The sequence below is a fragment of the Capronia epimyces genome (assembly GCF_000585565.1).
Source record: "Capronia epimyces CBS 606.96 chromosome Unknown aczIQ-supercont1.2, whole genome shotgun sequence".
Lineage (NCBI taxonomy): Eukaryota > Fungi > Ascomycota > Eurotiomycetes > Chaetothyriales > Herpotrichiellaceae > Capronia > Capronia epimyces.
This window is the reverse complement of record NW_006912905.1, coordinates 3,252,805-3,270,146: the sequence shown is the minus strand read 5'-3', so window position 1 is coordinate 3,270,146 and position 17,342 is coordinate 3,252,805. Positions and strand designations below refer to the sequence as shown.

Genomic DNA, 17,342 nt, shown 5'->3' with positions numbered 1-17,342 from the left:
GACCAGACCAATCCAGTCCAGTCCAGTCCAGTCCATCATAGAGTATCGTGCAAACAGTTTCGTTTCTATTGATGACATGCTAGCAGAGCAGTGCTGGCCTCAGTCCAAGGCTGGCTCGGGGGAGGACTCGAGGCTGAGTGAGTGGTGAAGGGGTCGAAAGATCCTAGATACTCGATACTAGATGATATACCTATACCTACTGTATGTATGCCTTGCCTGCTCTATATGCCACTGCACACGTTCAATGAAGGGTGGAATCGCGCAAATGCTGGTCTTCTTCCCATCTGCCATCTGCACCTGGGGAGCTTGCTACCTCTCTGCGACTGAGGCAGTTTTGTCGGTGGTGGGGGTCTCAGACGGCTTCCGGCATCCGGAACTGGGTTGGATTGGGTTTGTTGGGTTTGTTCGGTTGGGTTGGTCGGATCCAAAATCAGATGGAATCGGAATCGTCAGCGAACAACTTAGCAATAGCCTTGACGGTGGTATTGCCTCCACTGAAGACGATGCCGACGTCCCAGACGGGATTCTCGAGGCCGAGCTGTCTCTGGGCGGCGAGGGCGCGGAATTCGGCGTTGAACAGCACGACGGCGAGGCCGACACAGGCGCTAGGCTCGATGACGACCTTGACGCGCTCCAGCACCAGCCGCATGGCCGCTCGGATCTGGTCCTCGGTCACGGCGTAGATGCCCTCGAGGCGGTTGCGGTCGCGCAGGATGTCGAAGTTGATCAGGCCCAGCGGCGTGCGCAGTCCGTCGGCGATCGTGAGCGACTTGACGTGCTCGATGCGCGCGCCGGCCAGTAGTCCGCGCCGGCCGTCGTCGGCGCCTTCGAACGACGGCTCGGCTCCAAACACCAGCGTGCCGGGCTTGTCGGAGAACCAGGTGGCCGTGCCGCCGAGGAGACCGCCGCCGCCGAGGGGTGTGATGACGGCGTCGAATCCGGCCTTTGTAGTCGTGGTTGAAGGTGGCTGCAGCGTCGGCCCTGGGTTCTGGTTCTGATTCTGCTTCGGGTTCTGGTTCTGGGTGTTTTGATTCTGGCTCTGGCTCTGGGTGTTCTGATCCTGGTTCGAGTTCTGGCTCTGGCTCTGGCTCTGGCTCTGCCGGTGTTCCTCCAACTGCTGCTCCATCTCGAGCCCGATCGTGCCTTGACCCAGCACAATGTCCGGGTGATCGTACGGCGGCACGAGGATGGCGCCTTTGTCGGCCACCACCTGCGCCACCACCGCCTCGCGCTCTTGCGACGTTGACCCGCTGAAGAGCACGTTCGGCGTGTACAGTCTGGTCCCTGCAATCTTGGACGGCGTGCTGATCTTCGGCATCACGATGTAACTCGGGATCGAGAATGTCCAGGCCGCTAGAGCTAGTGCTTGTGCGTGGTTGCCTACCGATGCGCGAAAAGAAAGGATGTGCATGTCAGTATGGGTAGATTGTGGTAGAGCAGAGAACGGAAGCTGGAGGGTGTGGAGCAGTGTGCTGAAGTGAGGCTGAACAAGAATAGCAATACCAATCGACACAGAACACGTCCAGATCCCGAGCGTGGATTTGGAGCAACCATCCAGGCATAACCCTGATCCTGAATGCAGCCTCGCATAGCAGCCTAGGTCAACACATCCAGCGTACAAATCACAAATCTGACCGTCCGATTCTACCTCAACACCAGGATATGTAATTCAACTTCAACACCAGGGTATGTAATCTGCAGATGTCCGACCATCTGAGTTTGTACAGAGGTGAAACCAACAAAGGAATCCTCGGAGAGGTTGGAGGACTTGGTAGGAGGGAGAGGGAGAGAAAGGACAAGGGAGGGAGGAAGAGAAGGAGATTCTTTTCTCTTGATAACTACACTCTTGAGTAACTTACCACTACTGTGGGTAACCACACCTCGCCTCCGGACCTCCTCGAGTCCCATTTCCTCAATAAGTCTCGTGACGGCATGAAAGGCGCCTCTGGCCTTGAAGGCGCCGATCTTCTGGAAATTCTCGCATTTGAAAAACAGATGGAACTTTGGCGTCGACTCGAACACCTCCTCGGCATTGGATTGAGATGAAACAAACACCTCCTCGGCATTGGACTGGGAAGAAACAGTACCGCCTACGCCGGCGAAACTGAAACTGGGCGGGTTGTCGGACAGGAACACTGTCGGGTCCGGCGACGAGGCTATGGCGTCGAGGCTGTGGCTGGTGAGGAGGGGTGTCTTGTGGATGTACGGTTGGATCTTGGAGTATGCAGCGCGGATGGATGATGGGATCAACGGCGGGCAGGTGGACGGATCGGCCATTTCGATGGTTGTTGGTCGATGGTCGTTGCTCGATGGTCGATACTGGACGTGAGATCCGGATTGGCTCCAAGGATCAACCAAATGGTCGCTTGGTCACTGTGCTTGCACAGTACGTACTCTGTCCAGGACAGTGTACACCGTACGGAGTAATAATATATGTATATGGATATGTATATGTAATTGTCAAGTCAGATAACACGTAAGGTCAGGTCAGGTCACGGCGTGAAATGGAATGGCGTGATCGGATCAAGGTCTGTCTCTTTCTCTCCCTCGCTCTCTCTGCAGTCCAGGGCAGTCAACGTGTAAGTCGGCGTCTCTGTCTGGAGCACTTCTGGAGAAATCGACGGGTGGCAGGCACAGAAGAGGAAATGGGCAACTCTCAAGCTGGAGACGTTTGGCACACTGTCGATACTGAAGACAGACCAAGCCTACTCACCACCAACTACTCCGCTCCGTACTAAAGAAGTGATATGGAGCTGGAATCCACAAAAACATCTTCAGAAATGTGCCTGTAATATGTACAGTAGTCGGTGCACATCTCCGAGATCGGCTACGCATTGCGTGGGTTGCGCAGGCTGAGATTAGATACCGTAGGGATTTACAATTTACATGGACATGGATCGATGAAGCTCAAAGACAGTGGCAGAAGCAATGGCAATGGCAGTATTTGCTGCAGAATCCCATCTACTCTCCATTTCTTTCCCAACCTTAATACCGACTAGATAGAGTCCTCCATCCAGTTTAGTCCAGCCTCAACTTTTGCAAAACGCCTCGTGGTACTATCAAGTCACAAATGTTGTGGATTGGGGCCACCGAGTTACTGGTTCTCTGGTCGCAAAGAGCTGCATCGCTCGTTAGTATCGGATCGGTGCAGAAACCAGAAGAAGCTCTCGACTTACCGAACAGCCTTGCCGGCACGCCAGATCTCCAAGTTTCGGATCTCTTCCAGCTCCTTCTCGTACTTCTCCCGGTAATCGGGCTGGCTGTTGTATTCCAAGCTGCGCTTGGTCTCCTTGCCGGTCTTGACGCTGTCATACAGCTCATTGAACACGGGTTTCAACGTGTCCTTGAACTTGCCGGACCAGTCGATGGCACCACGGCGAGCGGTGGTGGAGCAGGCGGCGTACATCCAGTCCATGCCATTGGCACCGATGAGAGGGTAAAGTGACTGGGTGGCCTCTTCGACAGTCTCGTTGAATGCCTCAGAGGGAGAGTGGCCACGCTCTCGCAGAACCTCGTATTGAGCGAGGAACATGCCGTGGATACCACCCATCAAGCAACCTCGCTCGCCGTACAGGTCAGAGTACACCTCCTTCTCGAAAGTGGTCTTGTACAGGTAACCGCTGCCAATGGCGACACCCAGGGCGACAGCCTTCTCTTCAGCTTTGCCGGTGACATCCTGGTAGATGGCGACCGATGAATTGATACCGCGGCCTTCACGGAACAGAGATCGGACCGTTCGGCCGGATCCCTTGGGGGCGACAAGGATGACATCGATGTCCTTGGGGACATCGACCTTGGTCAACTCCTTGAACACGGGGGAGAAACCGTGAGAGAAATACAGGGTCTGAGACATATTAGCCATGGCGTTACTAATTGACTTGTAGTGACTGAGCCCACCTTTCCCTTGGTCAATTGAGGCTTGATCGCGGGCCAGGTCTCACTCTGCGCGGCATCACTGAGCAGATTCATGATGATGGAGCCTCGAGAGATGGCCTCGTCGACCTCAAAGAGGTTCTTTCCCGGAATCCACCCATCTTGTTCTGCTTCTTTCCACGATGCGCCGTTCTTCCGGACACCGATGATGACGTTCAGGCCGTTGTCACGGAGGTTGAGACCTTGACCGTGACCCTGGGAGCCGTAGCCAATGAGGGCGAGAGTGTCATTCTTGAAGTAATCCTAGTTCGCCGTCAGCCACGTTGAATTGTCAAGGTAGGTGTAGGTTGTGAGCTATACAAGAAGCTTCTCGCGCGGCCAGTCCTCTCGTTCTAAGCACACACATGTCAGTAAAGTCGTCGGAGCAAAGGATTCTCCCGATACGTACCGTAGACAGTCTCCGTGGTACCAGCAAAGTCAACTGTCTTGATCCCTCTCGTTTGCTGCTGACTGGCAGCTGCAAGGGCAGTACGCTGGGCTGCAACGACTGGTCTAGTTGCGGTAGCAGAAACGAACGAGCGCTTGGGGATGGACGGAGCACTGATTTTCTGCTTGGAAGCAGTGCGCAGCGTCCTCACGAAGGTCTTGGAGGCCATGATGTCCGACTGTTGTGAGAGTGGGAGTGAGAGGAGAGACGGTGAAGAATTGTGAGTCGAAAATGAGTCTGGGGAAATTTTTGGGCGATTCGGCAGCACTGAAGTCCCTAGATATACGGTCCAGTTACTGCTAGTGGGCTGGTTGCTACAGAATTCGCCGCGGGCATGGTGCTTGGCTCCGAGAAGGGGGCTAAGGCCTCCTAAGCCCGCTTCGGAGGCTCGCTAGTCTCCCCGGTGGCAGGGTTCGAGTCTGGAGTCTGGACTGTCTTGACCCAGCGCAGCGCAGGCTTCATATGTACAACGCTCGCTATACAGGCCTGACTTTTGATCCATTGGGTTATTCGATTGAAATAACACACGTGCATTTGACTTCTTTGTCTACATCGATCAAGAGAAAGAAAGAGAGAGAGAGAGCCAGAGAGAGCGTCGCTCAAGAGAAGTCGGCTTATGCCACAGATTCACCCTCTAAGCTTGCCGGCTCCGAGACCACAATGCTTCGAAACCCACAATGTACAACCATGTCGTTCGTTCATTCATCTTTGTCGCATTCTAAAGAAAATACCAGGACCATCATCGAAGGACTCGGTCGTAGCTTACACCTTTCACTGTCCCCCCGCTCATGGCTGTTCTCGCGTTCCTCCTGAACCCCTCTCTGTTGTTTCTAAGATCCTCGGCGGCCTCCTTGTTGAGAGGGTCGGATGCGTTGGGCTCGAGGAAGAGGAACTTGAACATTCAGTCAGCAAGCGAAAACACGACAGGGGTGTGGCCTTGCTCACCTGCATGCCTACAATGACCGCATTTAGATTCAACACCGGTTTCCAATCTTCCCTCAGGATGTTCAAGCAGACATTGCCTTCTAGGTCGATATTGGGATGATAGATCTTCTGCGTGCACTTGACCTTGGGCGGATCGTGCGGAAAGTTCTGGTTGATGGAGAAAGTAAAGACGAAGCTCCCGCCCTTATACATGCCTTCGTCGGGTTCGATAGTAAGCGTGAAGTTTAGGATGTCGTCTGGATTCGGGAAAGTGGTCTTCATGGTTGATCCCAGAGACAACTCGCTCAGATCTGAGGCCATTTAGTAATGTTCACGTCCTGGGTGACGGCGCATTTCACCAACCTTTCTGCACCCGTAGTTGCGCTGCCGTAACCTTCTTCTTTTTTTGGGCGGGCCCTTGCGCTTGTTCATCCTTCTGTTGCTGTTGTTTCTGGGTATGGCTATCAGCAGATGTTGACAATACCGTCGACTCTCATACCATGGACCATATTTTCATCATCTTGACGGTTAAAGTACGCCACGCAGGCGCAGAAGTGTAATTCACTCGGAGACTTGCTTCTTGGTGTTTAGACCAACGCGACACAATAATAAAGTCCAAAGGGCTGCGATGTCGTAGGGACACGGGAGGCAGTGAAAGTCGTTCAAGAGGAAGTGAATGGCGCAAGTAGGGCTCGGCGTGACCGGATCAGAAACTCGGGACAATGAGGTTCGCAAACGGAATACTATAGGTGACGGCTATTAGGTGACTGCGTAGGTAGTGACAAAGAAACGAGTCTTAGGGAGCACAAAGGAAGTGCGGCGCAAACAAGGTGTTATGGATGGCAGTCTAGGAGTGAAGCCTGAAGAGGTCCTCTGAAGCGGACGGGACCTGACAACGGGCGTTGGAGAACACCGCACCGCCAGCGCCCATGCTCACATGACGTGGCGGCATCGGGGCTCTTGGATTGCAACACAATCTCACAATCTGGCCGAGGCCTGATTTTACATTCACGGTGCATGGCGTGTTATTTCCCTCCATGATCATGACATTTTGTTCCAGACTATCTTGCCAGATACACTGACGGACAATGCGCTCCATTTTTGATGGCCCTCCCCAGGTCCTGAGTCCTATCCCGATTGCTCCATATGCTCTGCCTGCCAGGCCCACGCTTGCTTTTTTATGCAAAAATTTCCAGGTCAGACCCAACTATCTTCGGTTGAAACAGCACAACAAACCAGTCCTTCCTAGGAACCAACAGCACCCACAAAATCGAATTAGAGACAATGCCGCAGTTGTCCACAGGAGTGCTTGGAAAAAGTGGCTGGTTCTTGAAGTAGCTCGAGACTGTTACGTAGGTTAGCAAATGATATTCCATGCATGGAGATTGATGAGAGTCTCACTGTGAAGCCGAACTTATCGAGGCTGTCGCTTGTTATTGCAACAGCAAGCAACGCATTCGAGAAAATCCAAGTCGCAACCAGTCGGGTTCGGAAGTTCTTGTAAGAGTCCTCCAAAGTCTTCTCTTCCTTTTCCACCGGTGGTTTGTATGGGGCCAGGGCACGCCGAACAGTGGCTTCGAACTGACTGTCAATGTCTGCTTGCGGCTTGTCAACTTCTTCCACCACTGCTGTCTTGCCCTTTTCATCCTTCGTGGTCTGGGCAGAAGGAAGGACATCCACCTTGTCCGAGCCCTTGGTTCCCCACGAGACATCGTGCCAGTTGCTGAAAGCGTAAATCATCAGGATGTTGATGAAAGACGGCATGATGATCAGGTATTGAGCAAACGAAGTGAACATGTGCCAGGGATCCATGTACAGGAACGAGGCGACAAAATACAGCCCGAACGTGGCGGCGAGAGCAATGATGACGATCCCTGGTCCAGTTGAGGAGAAAAAAGACTTGACAAACTCATTCGCTCCCTCGTTAGTAACGATGTCAGTCCCGTCTTTGCTGGTGAAGGCCCGGACCACCAAATACATTGACAACACAATGACGTAAAGCTGAATGAGCCCGAAGAGGCAGAATGAGATGATGTATGCCACTTTCGAACCCTTGGGCCGATTTCCCAGCGCCAGAATGAACTGCAACAGTAGAAAAGCCATGTACAAATACTGAAGGATCGTGTTGATGATTGGAGTCGCTGTGTTACCGAATGGAAAGGCCGAATTGTTGTTGCTGGTGCTTGGCTGGCCTACCAGATCCATCATGACCTTGGTAGTCAGCCAGAACGAAGCGAGCGAAAACCAGGATAGAGTGACGGAGACAATGTTGTAAATCATCTGGATGTGGAAGAAGAACATCCGGATGATGTTATGTCCGGATTTGTACATGCGGGAGAAATGCATCAGCGAATAGATGGAGGCGGCAAAGGAGCCATTGAGCCAGCGGCGTCGCTGGCCGATAAATTCGGGGGCGCCTTCTGGCACATCAGTCTCGGCTTTGGAGGCTTTCACGTAGGTGAGATGCCATTTCGACCCAGCTTTGGCGACCAATTCGAAGCACAAGATACGATCTTCGGCCAAAAACATGTTCTTTTTGAAAATGTTCATGCCTTCGATACCCTTCTTTCCCAGTCTCTTGGATAGAGTGTGGTCACCGTGGAAATACTGCTCAAGAGGGCGACCCATGATGGCTCTGAAACGATATGCTGAGAATGCGCCGGGCAAGACACTCACATATCCAAATGAGCTCTCCAGCGGTTTGTCCAGGATGTTGCTGATCTTGTACTCGAAGTTTTGAGCCGCCACCAGGGGGTTCAGAAGTTTTCTCCCGAAGACACCGCCCGGCCCCAACATGGCATGGATCTCACCACAAGCACCTCCCAGATCTTTGTCGTTGAAAAAAGCCTGCCAGAGCGCCAGCAGGGACTTGGGACCAGGTTTGGTTCCTGCATCGAGCAAGATGCAAACTTCGGGGTTGAGTATGCGGCCAAACCCATTGAAGAGCCATCTGTGAGAGTTGATTTTCTTGCTGTTCTTCTGTTTCAGACAGAAGATCATCTGCACAGGCGGGAGGGATGTCGCATCGTTGTCGTTGGGTCGAATGAGTTGTTGATTCGCGGTGACCGACAGTTGTGTCGTGTATTCGAAGATATGAGCCACAGTTTCCTTGCCATCCACGTCCTTCTTCATGACTCCGTCTTGATAGACGCCCACAGTGGCCAGCAGATCCAAAGTGTTCTTGTCACAGGGGTCGATGCCGTCAAACACGAGACAGACGACGATCTTCTGCCACGCCGGGCCACCCTTGTTCCAGAACTCGGACTTCTTCAAGTTGACGATATCACGAATATTCTGCATGACACCGTGAAGAGTGCGAGCTGTCAAGACTTTGTCCTCGTTGTAGTAGGTAATGGCAATCAGCAGCTCAGTGTGTCGATTGTACATGGCCGGGCGCAAATTGTACCCATTCTTCAAGGTGAAATCGTCGGGGTCGCAAGTGGCTGCCGTGTACCGCATGTGTGTGAACTCCTCACTGCCTCCTTCCAGGTCATTTCGATACTTGGGCTGGATGGCGTTTTGAATGGCACTGGGAACGGGGTAGTCGATACTCAGCACGCTGCCTTGGACAAGTTTGACCTTTCTGGTAGCATAGCGCTTGATCGTTCCAAATCCAGGCGCCTGCCGCTCTTTCCAAGCTTCGGTTGAGTTGGCTCGCTCAATGGGATCGGGCGGTCCTGAACTCGGGAAGCCTGGTTGCAGATTACCAGAGTCGTAACCTGAGCCGTAGGGCTGGGTATATTGTGGATTGTAAGTGGTAACGGGCACTTTCGAAGGATCTCCTCCCACATACGACTCATTCAAGGTGTAAACCGACTCTTGTCCAGGGGTTAGAGGCCGAGAGTGAGGATCGTCATACTGGGGTTGATATGCGGAGGTTTGATGGAGTAAGGAGTGTTCCGCTTCATCATCTGAACGGCGTCTGGGAGGTCTGTAAACCTACATGATGTTAGTGTCATGCTCGCTTCAGATTTACGATGCTGCTCTTCACATACGTTTGTAGGAGGAATATCATCCAGTTGGTGGCCAGGATATTGGTTTGCCATGTCTCTGGGCGCAACTTTTGGCTTGCGGTCAACAAGCTTGTTGAGGTTATGGGGCTTGGTTGGTACGACCACCTAAAGCCAGTGGTGAGGTAGCGAGCGGTGGACTGGTTGAAAGATGACAGCCGCCAGGGCTGGGATTAGTCTATGCAATGCTTCTCATCCGCAAGAAACACAGGTGATTGAGCAAAGGGTGAGAATCAGGGTGAGAGAGAGAGACGAATGCGGAAGAGTGAAAATTAGATGGGAACAAGGACAAAGAATTCACAACGAGATGAAAGGTATGGACTGTAGGATGAGGATTCACTGTGAACAGACAAGGAATATGAGCGACTGAGGCGTTTCAGGTTTCCCTTGCCAGCTGGATGCACGCAGTCTTACACTGCATGTCATGCCAGGGTCTTGGTTCACAGCGACGCCTCCCCTGAGCCTGCGCAGCCCAGCTGAGGAACGCTGACGACAGGGCTAGCTGGCCGTCTCCGCCAGTCACTGGTACACCGCCTCACTGACATGCTTGACACCCATGGCCGGAGACCAAAGACGAGTAATCATTCGTCGGCGTCGTGTACGGAGCACTGGGTAAACCAAGACTCCAGATCCAGGCTTGACCCTTCAAGTTGGAGTTTGCTCTGCCTCGCTTACTGCGGATCTGGTGGCTGGCGGCTCAGGCTTAAGGATTTTCGGCGGCCCCTTGGCCCCGCAGCCAGTTACCAGTATTACACTGTTCCACAACGGGCTTCTATTCAAGACTTCGTGCAGAGTGGGCAAACGAATCTTCCTCCAAGACATACCTTTCTACAGACCAAGGAGTATTCAACCTACATCAACATCTTTTTCTGCTGCCACAAGCATAGACGCGTCATGGTTCCATGTGCTGATGGGTTCTCCCGAGTCCCTTCTCCCTAGTTCTCGATCGACCCGCTCACTGCCTAGTGGCGCCGCGGAAGGAAGCGTCTCAGCACTTAGGGACTGCCGTTGACCCTCCGCAGTTAGTGAAGCGAAGCCGCGGAGAGAATCAACTGCCGGTATGAGAGGTGGAGGGGTGCTTCACACGCCGCCTGAGTCTTCAGGTGCATAACTCTATGTAGACTAATAACCTTTGCAGTTGTAAGCCTTAAGCCCGTGCTACTCGTGCCACTCGTTCTTGTGTGCTTCTGTGTTGTTAACGTTAACTGTTAACTCTCTTCTAGTAGGCGGGCGCCACACCCACAGCCACCAGTAGCACCACCAGTTCATATTTTTAGAAGAGGGCTGTGCAGTGTAAGAGGCTGGCCTCCTCAGCCTTGGCGAGAACAGACTATCAGAGTATTGCATTGTCTGACCTCCCCTTCCCTCATGCAGTAGCCAGGTTAGTACCGAGTACCGAGTTCGGGCACCGAGAACTATTTCTTGCTTTGTACGGAGACTTCACCATGCTGCAGACTGGGCATATTATTATTATTATGATCTAGGAGGAAGTACTCCGTACAGCTTGGACCACGACAGTACATGCGCACCTAAGAAAGCTGGCAGGAGACACCACTAGACTAAAGTCAGTAATGGTGTTCAAGTGTGATATATGCGTACGGATACAATGGAATGCCTCTGGCATTTGCGTACAGGCTTCGCAAAATACGGAGTAGTGGGTTACTTTACAAGAGATGTGGACTACTGGAGTAGAACATTGCTACCGCCTCAAGTGCACATGTCGAGCATGCACCTGATGTTGCACTATCAGACTTCGAGTTGACGCCCTGATGACACTGAGACTGTGAGACGGCTGAGTCAATCACTACCTAGAAGTGACCTGTCAACACGCCCCGTCAGTCAGGCTTGCCCAGATCGTGCTTCCCAACGATCGCTGATAGCAGATGTTTTGACGAGCATCTCCAATGCGACGCAACAATACTCCGTATACTGAGTAGAACTCCGACGGCGCTGATACTGGAAGCAATACGGAGTATCGCCTGTTCAACTCGATGATGGCCACTGATTGGGAAGACCTCATCCTGGAGGAGTGGTCAGGAGATTTGAGGCCCAAGCAGCCCCTGCAAGGACGCTGTTTGAATGAACGCGACACTTTCCCCTACAAGGCATAGAAGAGCCCCTAAGCCCTTAGGCTTCTCTAGGCTGCCGCGCGTTGCGCCTGTCCACCAACAACAGCCCCGGATCCACGCCTCGGGCTCCTCGCGCTGCTTGGGTCCAAGCCCCTTCATCTCCCTCAGATCCTCTTGTGCAAAGCGCAGTCAGTGCGAGGGTGGTGGGTGCTCTGGCACCGCTCTGTGCATCGTGAGTCGTCGGCACCAACGCTGTCAACTGCTGCTAACCCTGTGCCCAATGCTCACTGCGGCCGTTACTACTGGGCCGCCCCTGTTGAGTGCTGTTTCTAGCCCACTCGGTCCAGGTCGAGAACAAAGAGATCTGCTTTCTCTCGCCCACCACCTTACCGTCCGTCCCTCACCTTCCACCTCCCTTCCTCTTGTGTCAATTGACCTCAGTCATTCCAATTCACGTACCAACTTCTGTTCAATCTTTGAATTAAACCATTCTCTTCTTTTTTTTTGGCTTATTCTTGGTGCTGGCATCCTACCCAGAGCAATTGTCTCATCCCACATTCTTTCGTCTGTTTTTGGTCACCTTGGCTACTGCGCTCCACCTACCAATTCGCCCGACAATCCCCCTTTCATTCCAGGTCAATCAGACGGCGAAGAGCGACCACGATCATTCAGCCACGTACCAAAACTCCGATCAATCAAAGAGAGGGTCTTCAAGAGCATGAGTACGACGAGGGAATATTGTTGAAGTAGCTACCAAGACAATCCGAGTCGTTCCCGACCGTGTTCGAACGGAGGAGCCCATTTCAAGGCTTGGGCACACGGCCTTCCTGGGTGCTCTTCACCGTGAGGGTCTAGAGTCTGTCTGAAGGTTCATATCAGATCTTGAAATATCACAGCGTTGTGATGGCTTCGATACACTGTATACCAATCCCCGAACCCCTATCCCGGTTTTTTCTAACACCTGTCGCAGTTGATGATCCTACCTCATATCGTCCTCTATTCCGACGTTGTTTGCAGTGCCCTCCGGATCCTCCAAGCTGCCCTTCTTGCGCTGCTGATGAGACATGCTCCCTGAAGGTCTCGTCTTGTGATGCATGCGCCTCGACAACGTGTGTGAAAATCGGTTCACTACCAGGCCAGAGCGCAGATGCACCGAAGAAATCAAAACCTATCGGAGGTATTGTCGGAGGCGTCATCGGAGGCGTGGTGGCACTAGCTGCCTTTTCTTTTCTGATCTGGTGGTTTTGCATCCGGAAGAAGAGGCGCGTTGAGACTTGGTCCCCCCCTGAAAAACGAGATCAATCTACCTTGCGCCATCCAGACCGCCGCTCTACCAGATCCGCCCACTCGATTGCTTCGACCGTTCTTACACGAGCCTCGAATGTTATTCAGATTGCTTATATCCCCGGAGTTACAGTTCGGTCTCCACCAGAGTCTCCAGGGTTTCAAGTGCCGCCTGTACCTGCACTACCGGGTGGTATATCCCCGAGTTCGACCAATTCAACTCCTCAGTTGGAGCAGCATTTCTTCATGCCGGGGGATCTCCGGGATTCCACTTGGTCGGACACATCTTCGATGGACCCTCGGATAAGTTTGGCACCCAGTCTGGCTCGTGAAAGCGTGGCCACAACGATCTACCGTAGTGATGCCATTGTCCCTCCCATACCGGCTCAACAAGCCTTCAGAGCTCAAGCCAACGTCGTGAGTGTTAAATCGGGACACAGCACTCCTGGTGCCTCTTCGAATTCCAGCTCGAGGACTCCACAAATTCCCCAAATACCCAAATTAGGCACTAGCAACAGTTCGATTGTGGCGCGAAACGTCACGGCCCGTCCGATCGAGGTGAAAAAGGTTAACTCGGGAACAAGGGTCCCTACGCTGGCGAATCTGGTGAAGGAGGCAAACAGGAAAAGCAACACACCCAAATCGTCGGACAAGAACGTTGTTCCTGTCTATTCCGACGAAAAGGAGGTTGTCCTCTCATCGTCTGCTACCACACCTGATACAGACAATGGCGAATCCGCGCTCTTGCCAATAACGACCCCCAGGCCAACTTTTGCCGGCCAGGCTTCAACCAGATCCTCGTCCGTCAGCGCTATTCTATCAGCTGACACTCTCAAACCAAATTCCTTCAGCGGAGCAACAAAAGGCCAGACAACCAACTCCACAAATGTCAACGCCCTGATAGAGGACGCCATCAATCGAGCTCGAGACCCGCAACATATCGGTGTCACCAGCCCGACAGTTCGGCCCGCGCTTGTTCAGCATGATTCGGGGCCATTTTCAGACGCCAATGAGGTGAAGGAGAATTTACTTTGATGTGGGAGATTTTTAGGTTTCAAAGTTTCGATGACCGGCGATGCGGCCACTTGATGATATTTTTGGGAGGCCGAGGACATCTGGGTACGAATCTAGGAACGACCATGTGGCAGGAATACCAATTAAAGAATTTATACCCATTTGGAAATGGTGTTTTCGTTCATTTCGCCTTGTCGTGTATGTCTGAACATTTGTCGAGCATTGTGGATTTGCCTCATGGTCCTCAACCTCTCGTGGTCATCCAGGTCGCCCCAAGGCAAACGTGGTGACTTACTTAAACACTAGGCCATTGGCCAGAGGATGCCAAAGTGCGCCATGACACATTCTACATCCTCCACGAGGGAAGGATATCCATAGTAGTCTCTTGTCACAGGTAAGGTATACTCCGTAGACTACGATGTAGATAGATACCTCCTGCATGTGGTTTAACATAAAGCCCAAAGTGGCTTAGGGGCATTAATTATGTGAGTGGAGGCGCGACTGCTCACTCGCGTCCTGCTGCCCGACGCGTCAACGCGTGTACGAATTGGCACGCCTTCATCTGCGTGTTCTTGCGAGCCTTCTCAGAGCCAAAGCAACAGCGCCCGACACCACAAACCTCCTTCGACACTGTTCCTTTGACAGCATGGGCATCAAAATGCCGGAGTCGTCGTCGCCTCGTGAGTCTTCACCTCCGAAAGATGACGATGTGATATTGCCAGATGCGCCTCCGCCAGTGAACACCGCTATACCCTCCCCAGAGCAGGCTTCTGGATCCAGTGGTGGGAATCAAGAGGGTGTAGCACTTGGGGACCTCTTCGACGACGATGACGATGATGATGAGGCCTTAGCAAATGAGCTCGAGGCATCAAGTGCGGCCAACATCCCCTCCTCGCCACCACAGACGGCCCCGAGCTCATCGGGCCCAGACATTTCCTCAAGCGCTCAACATGAGTCTTACTCAGATCCCAACCTGATGCGTCAATTCTATTCTCGACTGTTCCCCTTCCGGTCTCTCTTCCAATGGCTCAACCACTCTCCCAAACCTGGCCCAGACTTCAGCAACCGCGAATTTGCCCTCACACTACCGAACGATGCCTATCTCCGATACCAGTCATATCCTACGGCAGACATGCTCCGCAAAGATATTCTGCGCCACAATCCATCCCGTTTCGAGATTGGCCCTGTCTATACCACGAATCCGCGAGACCGGAAGACACTAAGAAAAAGCTCCATGTTCCGGCCGTTGAGTAAAGAAATAGTGTTCGATATTGATTTGACCGATTATGACGATATACGGACATGCTGTGAAAAGGCAAATATCTGTTCAAAGTGCTGGACGTTTGCAACAATGGCCATCAAAGTTGTTGATGTCGCACTACGGGAAGACTTTGGCTTCGAGCACATCATCTGGATTTACTCGGGACGTCGTGGTGTGCACGCGTGGATCAGCGACAAGAAGGCCAGAGAGCTAGACGACGACAAACGGAAGGCAATAACGGGATATTTCGAGGTCCTGAAAGGAGGTGTGCAAGGTGGAAAGAGGGTCAACCTCAAACGACCGCTTCACCCTCACATTACACGCAGTCTCGAGATTTTGAAGCCTTACTTTGCTCAGGTCCTAGTTGACCAGGAGCCGTTCTTATCACAATCCGGACAAGATCGGCTTCTGCAGCTGCTCCCAGACAAGGCCCTCGGTGAGGCGCTGGCGAAGAAGTGGGCCAGCAGCCCCGATCGACCCAGTCACAAGAAATGGGCCGACATTGATGCGATGGCGGAGACTGGGGCCAGCAAGACTTTGGATCGAAAAGCACTATTGCAAGCCAAGCAAGACATTGTGCTCGAGTATACCTATCCGAGATTGGATGTGGAAGTCGGAAAGAAGAAAATTCATTTGTTGAAAAGTCCGTTTGTGGTGCATCCTGGCACTGGTCGAGTCTGCGTGCCCATCACAGCAGCCGGCGACATGGACCGAGCAGATTCATTCGATCCACTTTCAGTACCCAAAGTCAATGAACTTCTCAGGGAAGTAGACCAATTTAGCGGAGCAGGAGATGGGGATGACCCGGCAAATGGATTCGTCGAGGACGGTGTGACCATGAGAAAACTGAACGACTGGGAAAAGACGAGTCTGAAACCGTATGTCGAACTTTTTGATGGCTTCATCAAATCATTGCTCAAGAGCGAGCTTGTCCGAGTGAAACGGGAGAGGGATGAAAGTGGGGTTACTGGAACTGATGGCATGGAGTTTTGAGGTATATGGGTTCATGAATTGTTCTTAGTATCAGGCGTTTGGTTTGGACGTTGATGTGGCACAGGACTTGGACATATCTGATACACGGGAGCAAGGAGCAAAGGAGCAAAGGAGCTGTCCCTTGTATCTGCGTTACTCTGGAATTAAGCTGGAATCCTTTGACGAAATCACAATGACGCCTTGGGAATTTGACGTTCTGACTGATCCAACTTAAAAACACGCTTTGCATTGCCTCCCATGAAATCTGCAACGACCTCAGGCCTGAGACCATTTGCAGAGTCCCGTTTCGGATGGACCAAATGACGGCCTAGACTTTCGACGCAAGCTTTCCACGTCAGCTGAGGGAAGTTTGTGCCAAACATGACTTTCTTGCGTCCTGTCGTGTTGGCGAAGGTGATGAGTTCCTCAGGATAGTATTTCGGCAAGTAGGCCGACGTGTCGATATACACGTTCTCATGTTTCCAGGCCACCGCGACCATCTCTGCCGTCCATGGGTACCCAATATGACCACACACGATCTTCAACTGGGGAAACTTCAGCGCAATGGAGTCGATGTACGGAATCGGTCGGCCTGTCTCGCTCGGGCACAGCGGGCCGGTATGTCCTACTTGGGTGCAGAACGGGACGTCGAGCTCAATACACTTGATGTACAATGGCCAATAGTGGGCGTCGGTGGGCGGCCGATTCCACAACCAGGGCACGACGCGTAACCCCTTGAAGCCTTCTTTGACGACGTAGTGCTCGAGCTCCTTGACGGCGTGGACAGGGTCGAGCAAATCTACCGATGCCAGTCCGAAGATGCGGCTCGGATACGCCCGCGTGAACTCGGCGACTTCTTCGTTGGAGAAGATGATTTGGTCTGGTCGTCGCCATGATGCCAGGCAGATCTGAGTCACGCCGCCCGCGTCCATCATGGCAATCAGCTCGCGTGGCGTCGGCCGGCTCGCCATGAGGGCTGGGTCGACATGGCTTTGCTGGAAGAGGCGTTCGATCTCGGGAATCGGCTTCTGTATAAATACGTCAACGTGAAGTCAATGTCAATGTCAACGGTCAGTCCAGAGAAGTGTGGATGGAGATGGGTAGGAGACTCCCCCCGACCCCATTGATTAAGACGGACTTGTCAGAAGAACTCAGCTCGGTTGTTTAGTGGGGGTCATAGTCGACAACTCATCGAATTGAAGGGAATTGAACACTGGGCAGAGAGAGGCGTGCATGTACGTGGACTTACTCCTCCGACAGGGTTGGCCCATACGTCGACAATAGGGATGTCCAGTGCCGTTGTCGTCGTCGTCGTCATTGTAAATATCTGTTCTGCAGAAGATGGTATCTGTGAATATCTGTTGTGCAGAAGATGGTATCGGTAGTGTACACGTCAATTCATTTTCATCTCACGATACGACCTTATAAATACCTAACCATCCAAGGAC

The 17,342-nt window shown here is 52.6% G+C and overlaps 7 protein-coding genes across 7 annotated transcripts; 2 read left to right on the top strand and 5 right to left on the bottom strand.

Moving 5' to 3' along the window:
- Window positions 1–430: 430 nt before the first annotated feature.
- On the bottom strand, window positions 431–2,277 carry A1O3_02978 (threonine dehydratase; the record flags this gene model as incomplete). Its single annotated transcript, XM_007733118.1, has 3 exons — window positions 431–1,380; window positions 1,860–2,058; window positions 2,137–2,277. The coding sequence occupies 3 exons, from the start codon at window positions 2,275–2,277 to the stop codon at window positions 431–433; spliced, it is 1,290 nt and encodes a 429-aa protein (XP_007731308.1).
- An 817-nt stretch (window positions 2,278–3,094) lies between these two features.
- A1O3_02977 (ketol-acid reductoisomerase, mitochondrial) lies at window positions 3,095–4,529 on the bottom strand (the record flags this gene model as incomplete). The annotated part of the gene is made up of 5 exons (XM_007733117.1): window positions 3,095–3,119; window positions 3,177–3,844; window positions 3,898–4,176; window positions 4,234–4,265; window positions 4,322–4,529. 5 exons carry the CDS (start codon window positions 4,527–4,529, stop codon window positions 3,095–3,097), a joined length of 1,212 nt encoding a protein of 403 aa, XP_007731307.1.
- A 570-nt stretch (window positions 4,530–5,099) lies between these two features.
- A1O3_02976 (NEDD8-conjugating enzyme UBC12) lies at window positions 5,100–5,605 on the bottom strand (the record flags this gene model as incomplete). Its single annotated transcript, XM_007733116.1, has 2 exons — window positions 5,100–5,252; window positions 5,306–5,605. 2 exons carry the CDS (start codon window positions 5,603–5,605, stop codon window positions 5,100–5,102), a joined length of 453 nt encoding a protein of 150 aa, XP_007731306.1.
- Window positions 5,606–6,559: 954 nt separating this feature from the next.
- A1O3_02975 (chitin synthase 3) lies at window positions 6,560–9,330 on the bottom strand (the record flags this gene model as incomplete). The annotated part of the gene is made up of 2 exons (XM_007733115.1): window positions 6,560–9,223; window positions 9,280–9,330. 2 exons carry the CDS (start codon window positions 9,328–9,330, stop codon window positions 6,560–6,562), a joined length of 2,715 nt encoding a protein of 904 aa, XP_007731305.1.
- Window positions 9,331–12,893: 3,563 nt separating this feature from the next.
- Window positions 12,894–13,682, top strand: A1O3_02974 (uncharacterized protein; the record flags this gene model as incomplete). Its single annotated transcript, XM_007733114.1, has 1 exon — window positions 12,894–13,682. One exon carries the CDS (start codon window positions 12,894–12,896, stop codon window positions 13,680–13,682), a length of 789 nt encoding a protein of 262 aa, XP_007731304.1.
- Window positions 13,683–14,307: 625 nt separating this feature from the next.
- Window positions 14,308–15,915, top strand: A1O3_02973 (DNA primase small subunit; the record flags this gene model as incomplete). Its single annotated transcript, XM_007733113.1, has 1 exon — window positions 14,308–15,915. One exon carries the CDS (start codon window positions 14,308–14,310, stop codon window positions 15,913–15,915), a length of 1,608 nt encoding a protein of 535 aa, XP_007731303.1.
- A 167-nt stretch (window positions 15,916–16,082) lies between these two features.
- On the bottom strand, window positions 16,083–17,212 carry A1O3_02972 (metal-dependent hydrolase; the record flags this gene model as incomplete). The annotated part of the gene is made up of 2 exons (XM_007733112.1): window positions 16,083–16,922; window positions 17,144–17,212. The coding sequence occupies 2 exons, from the start codon at window positions 17,210–17,212 to the stop codon at window positions 16,083–16,085; spliced, it is 909 nt and encodes a 302-aa protein (XP_007731302.1).
- Between the last annotated feature and the right edge of the window lie 130 nt (window positions 17,213–17,342).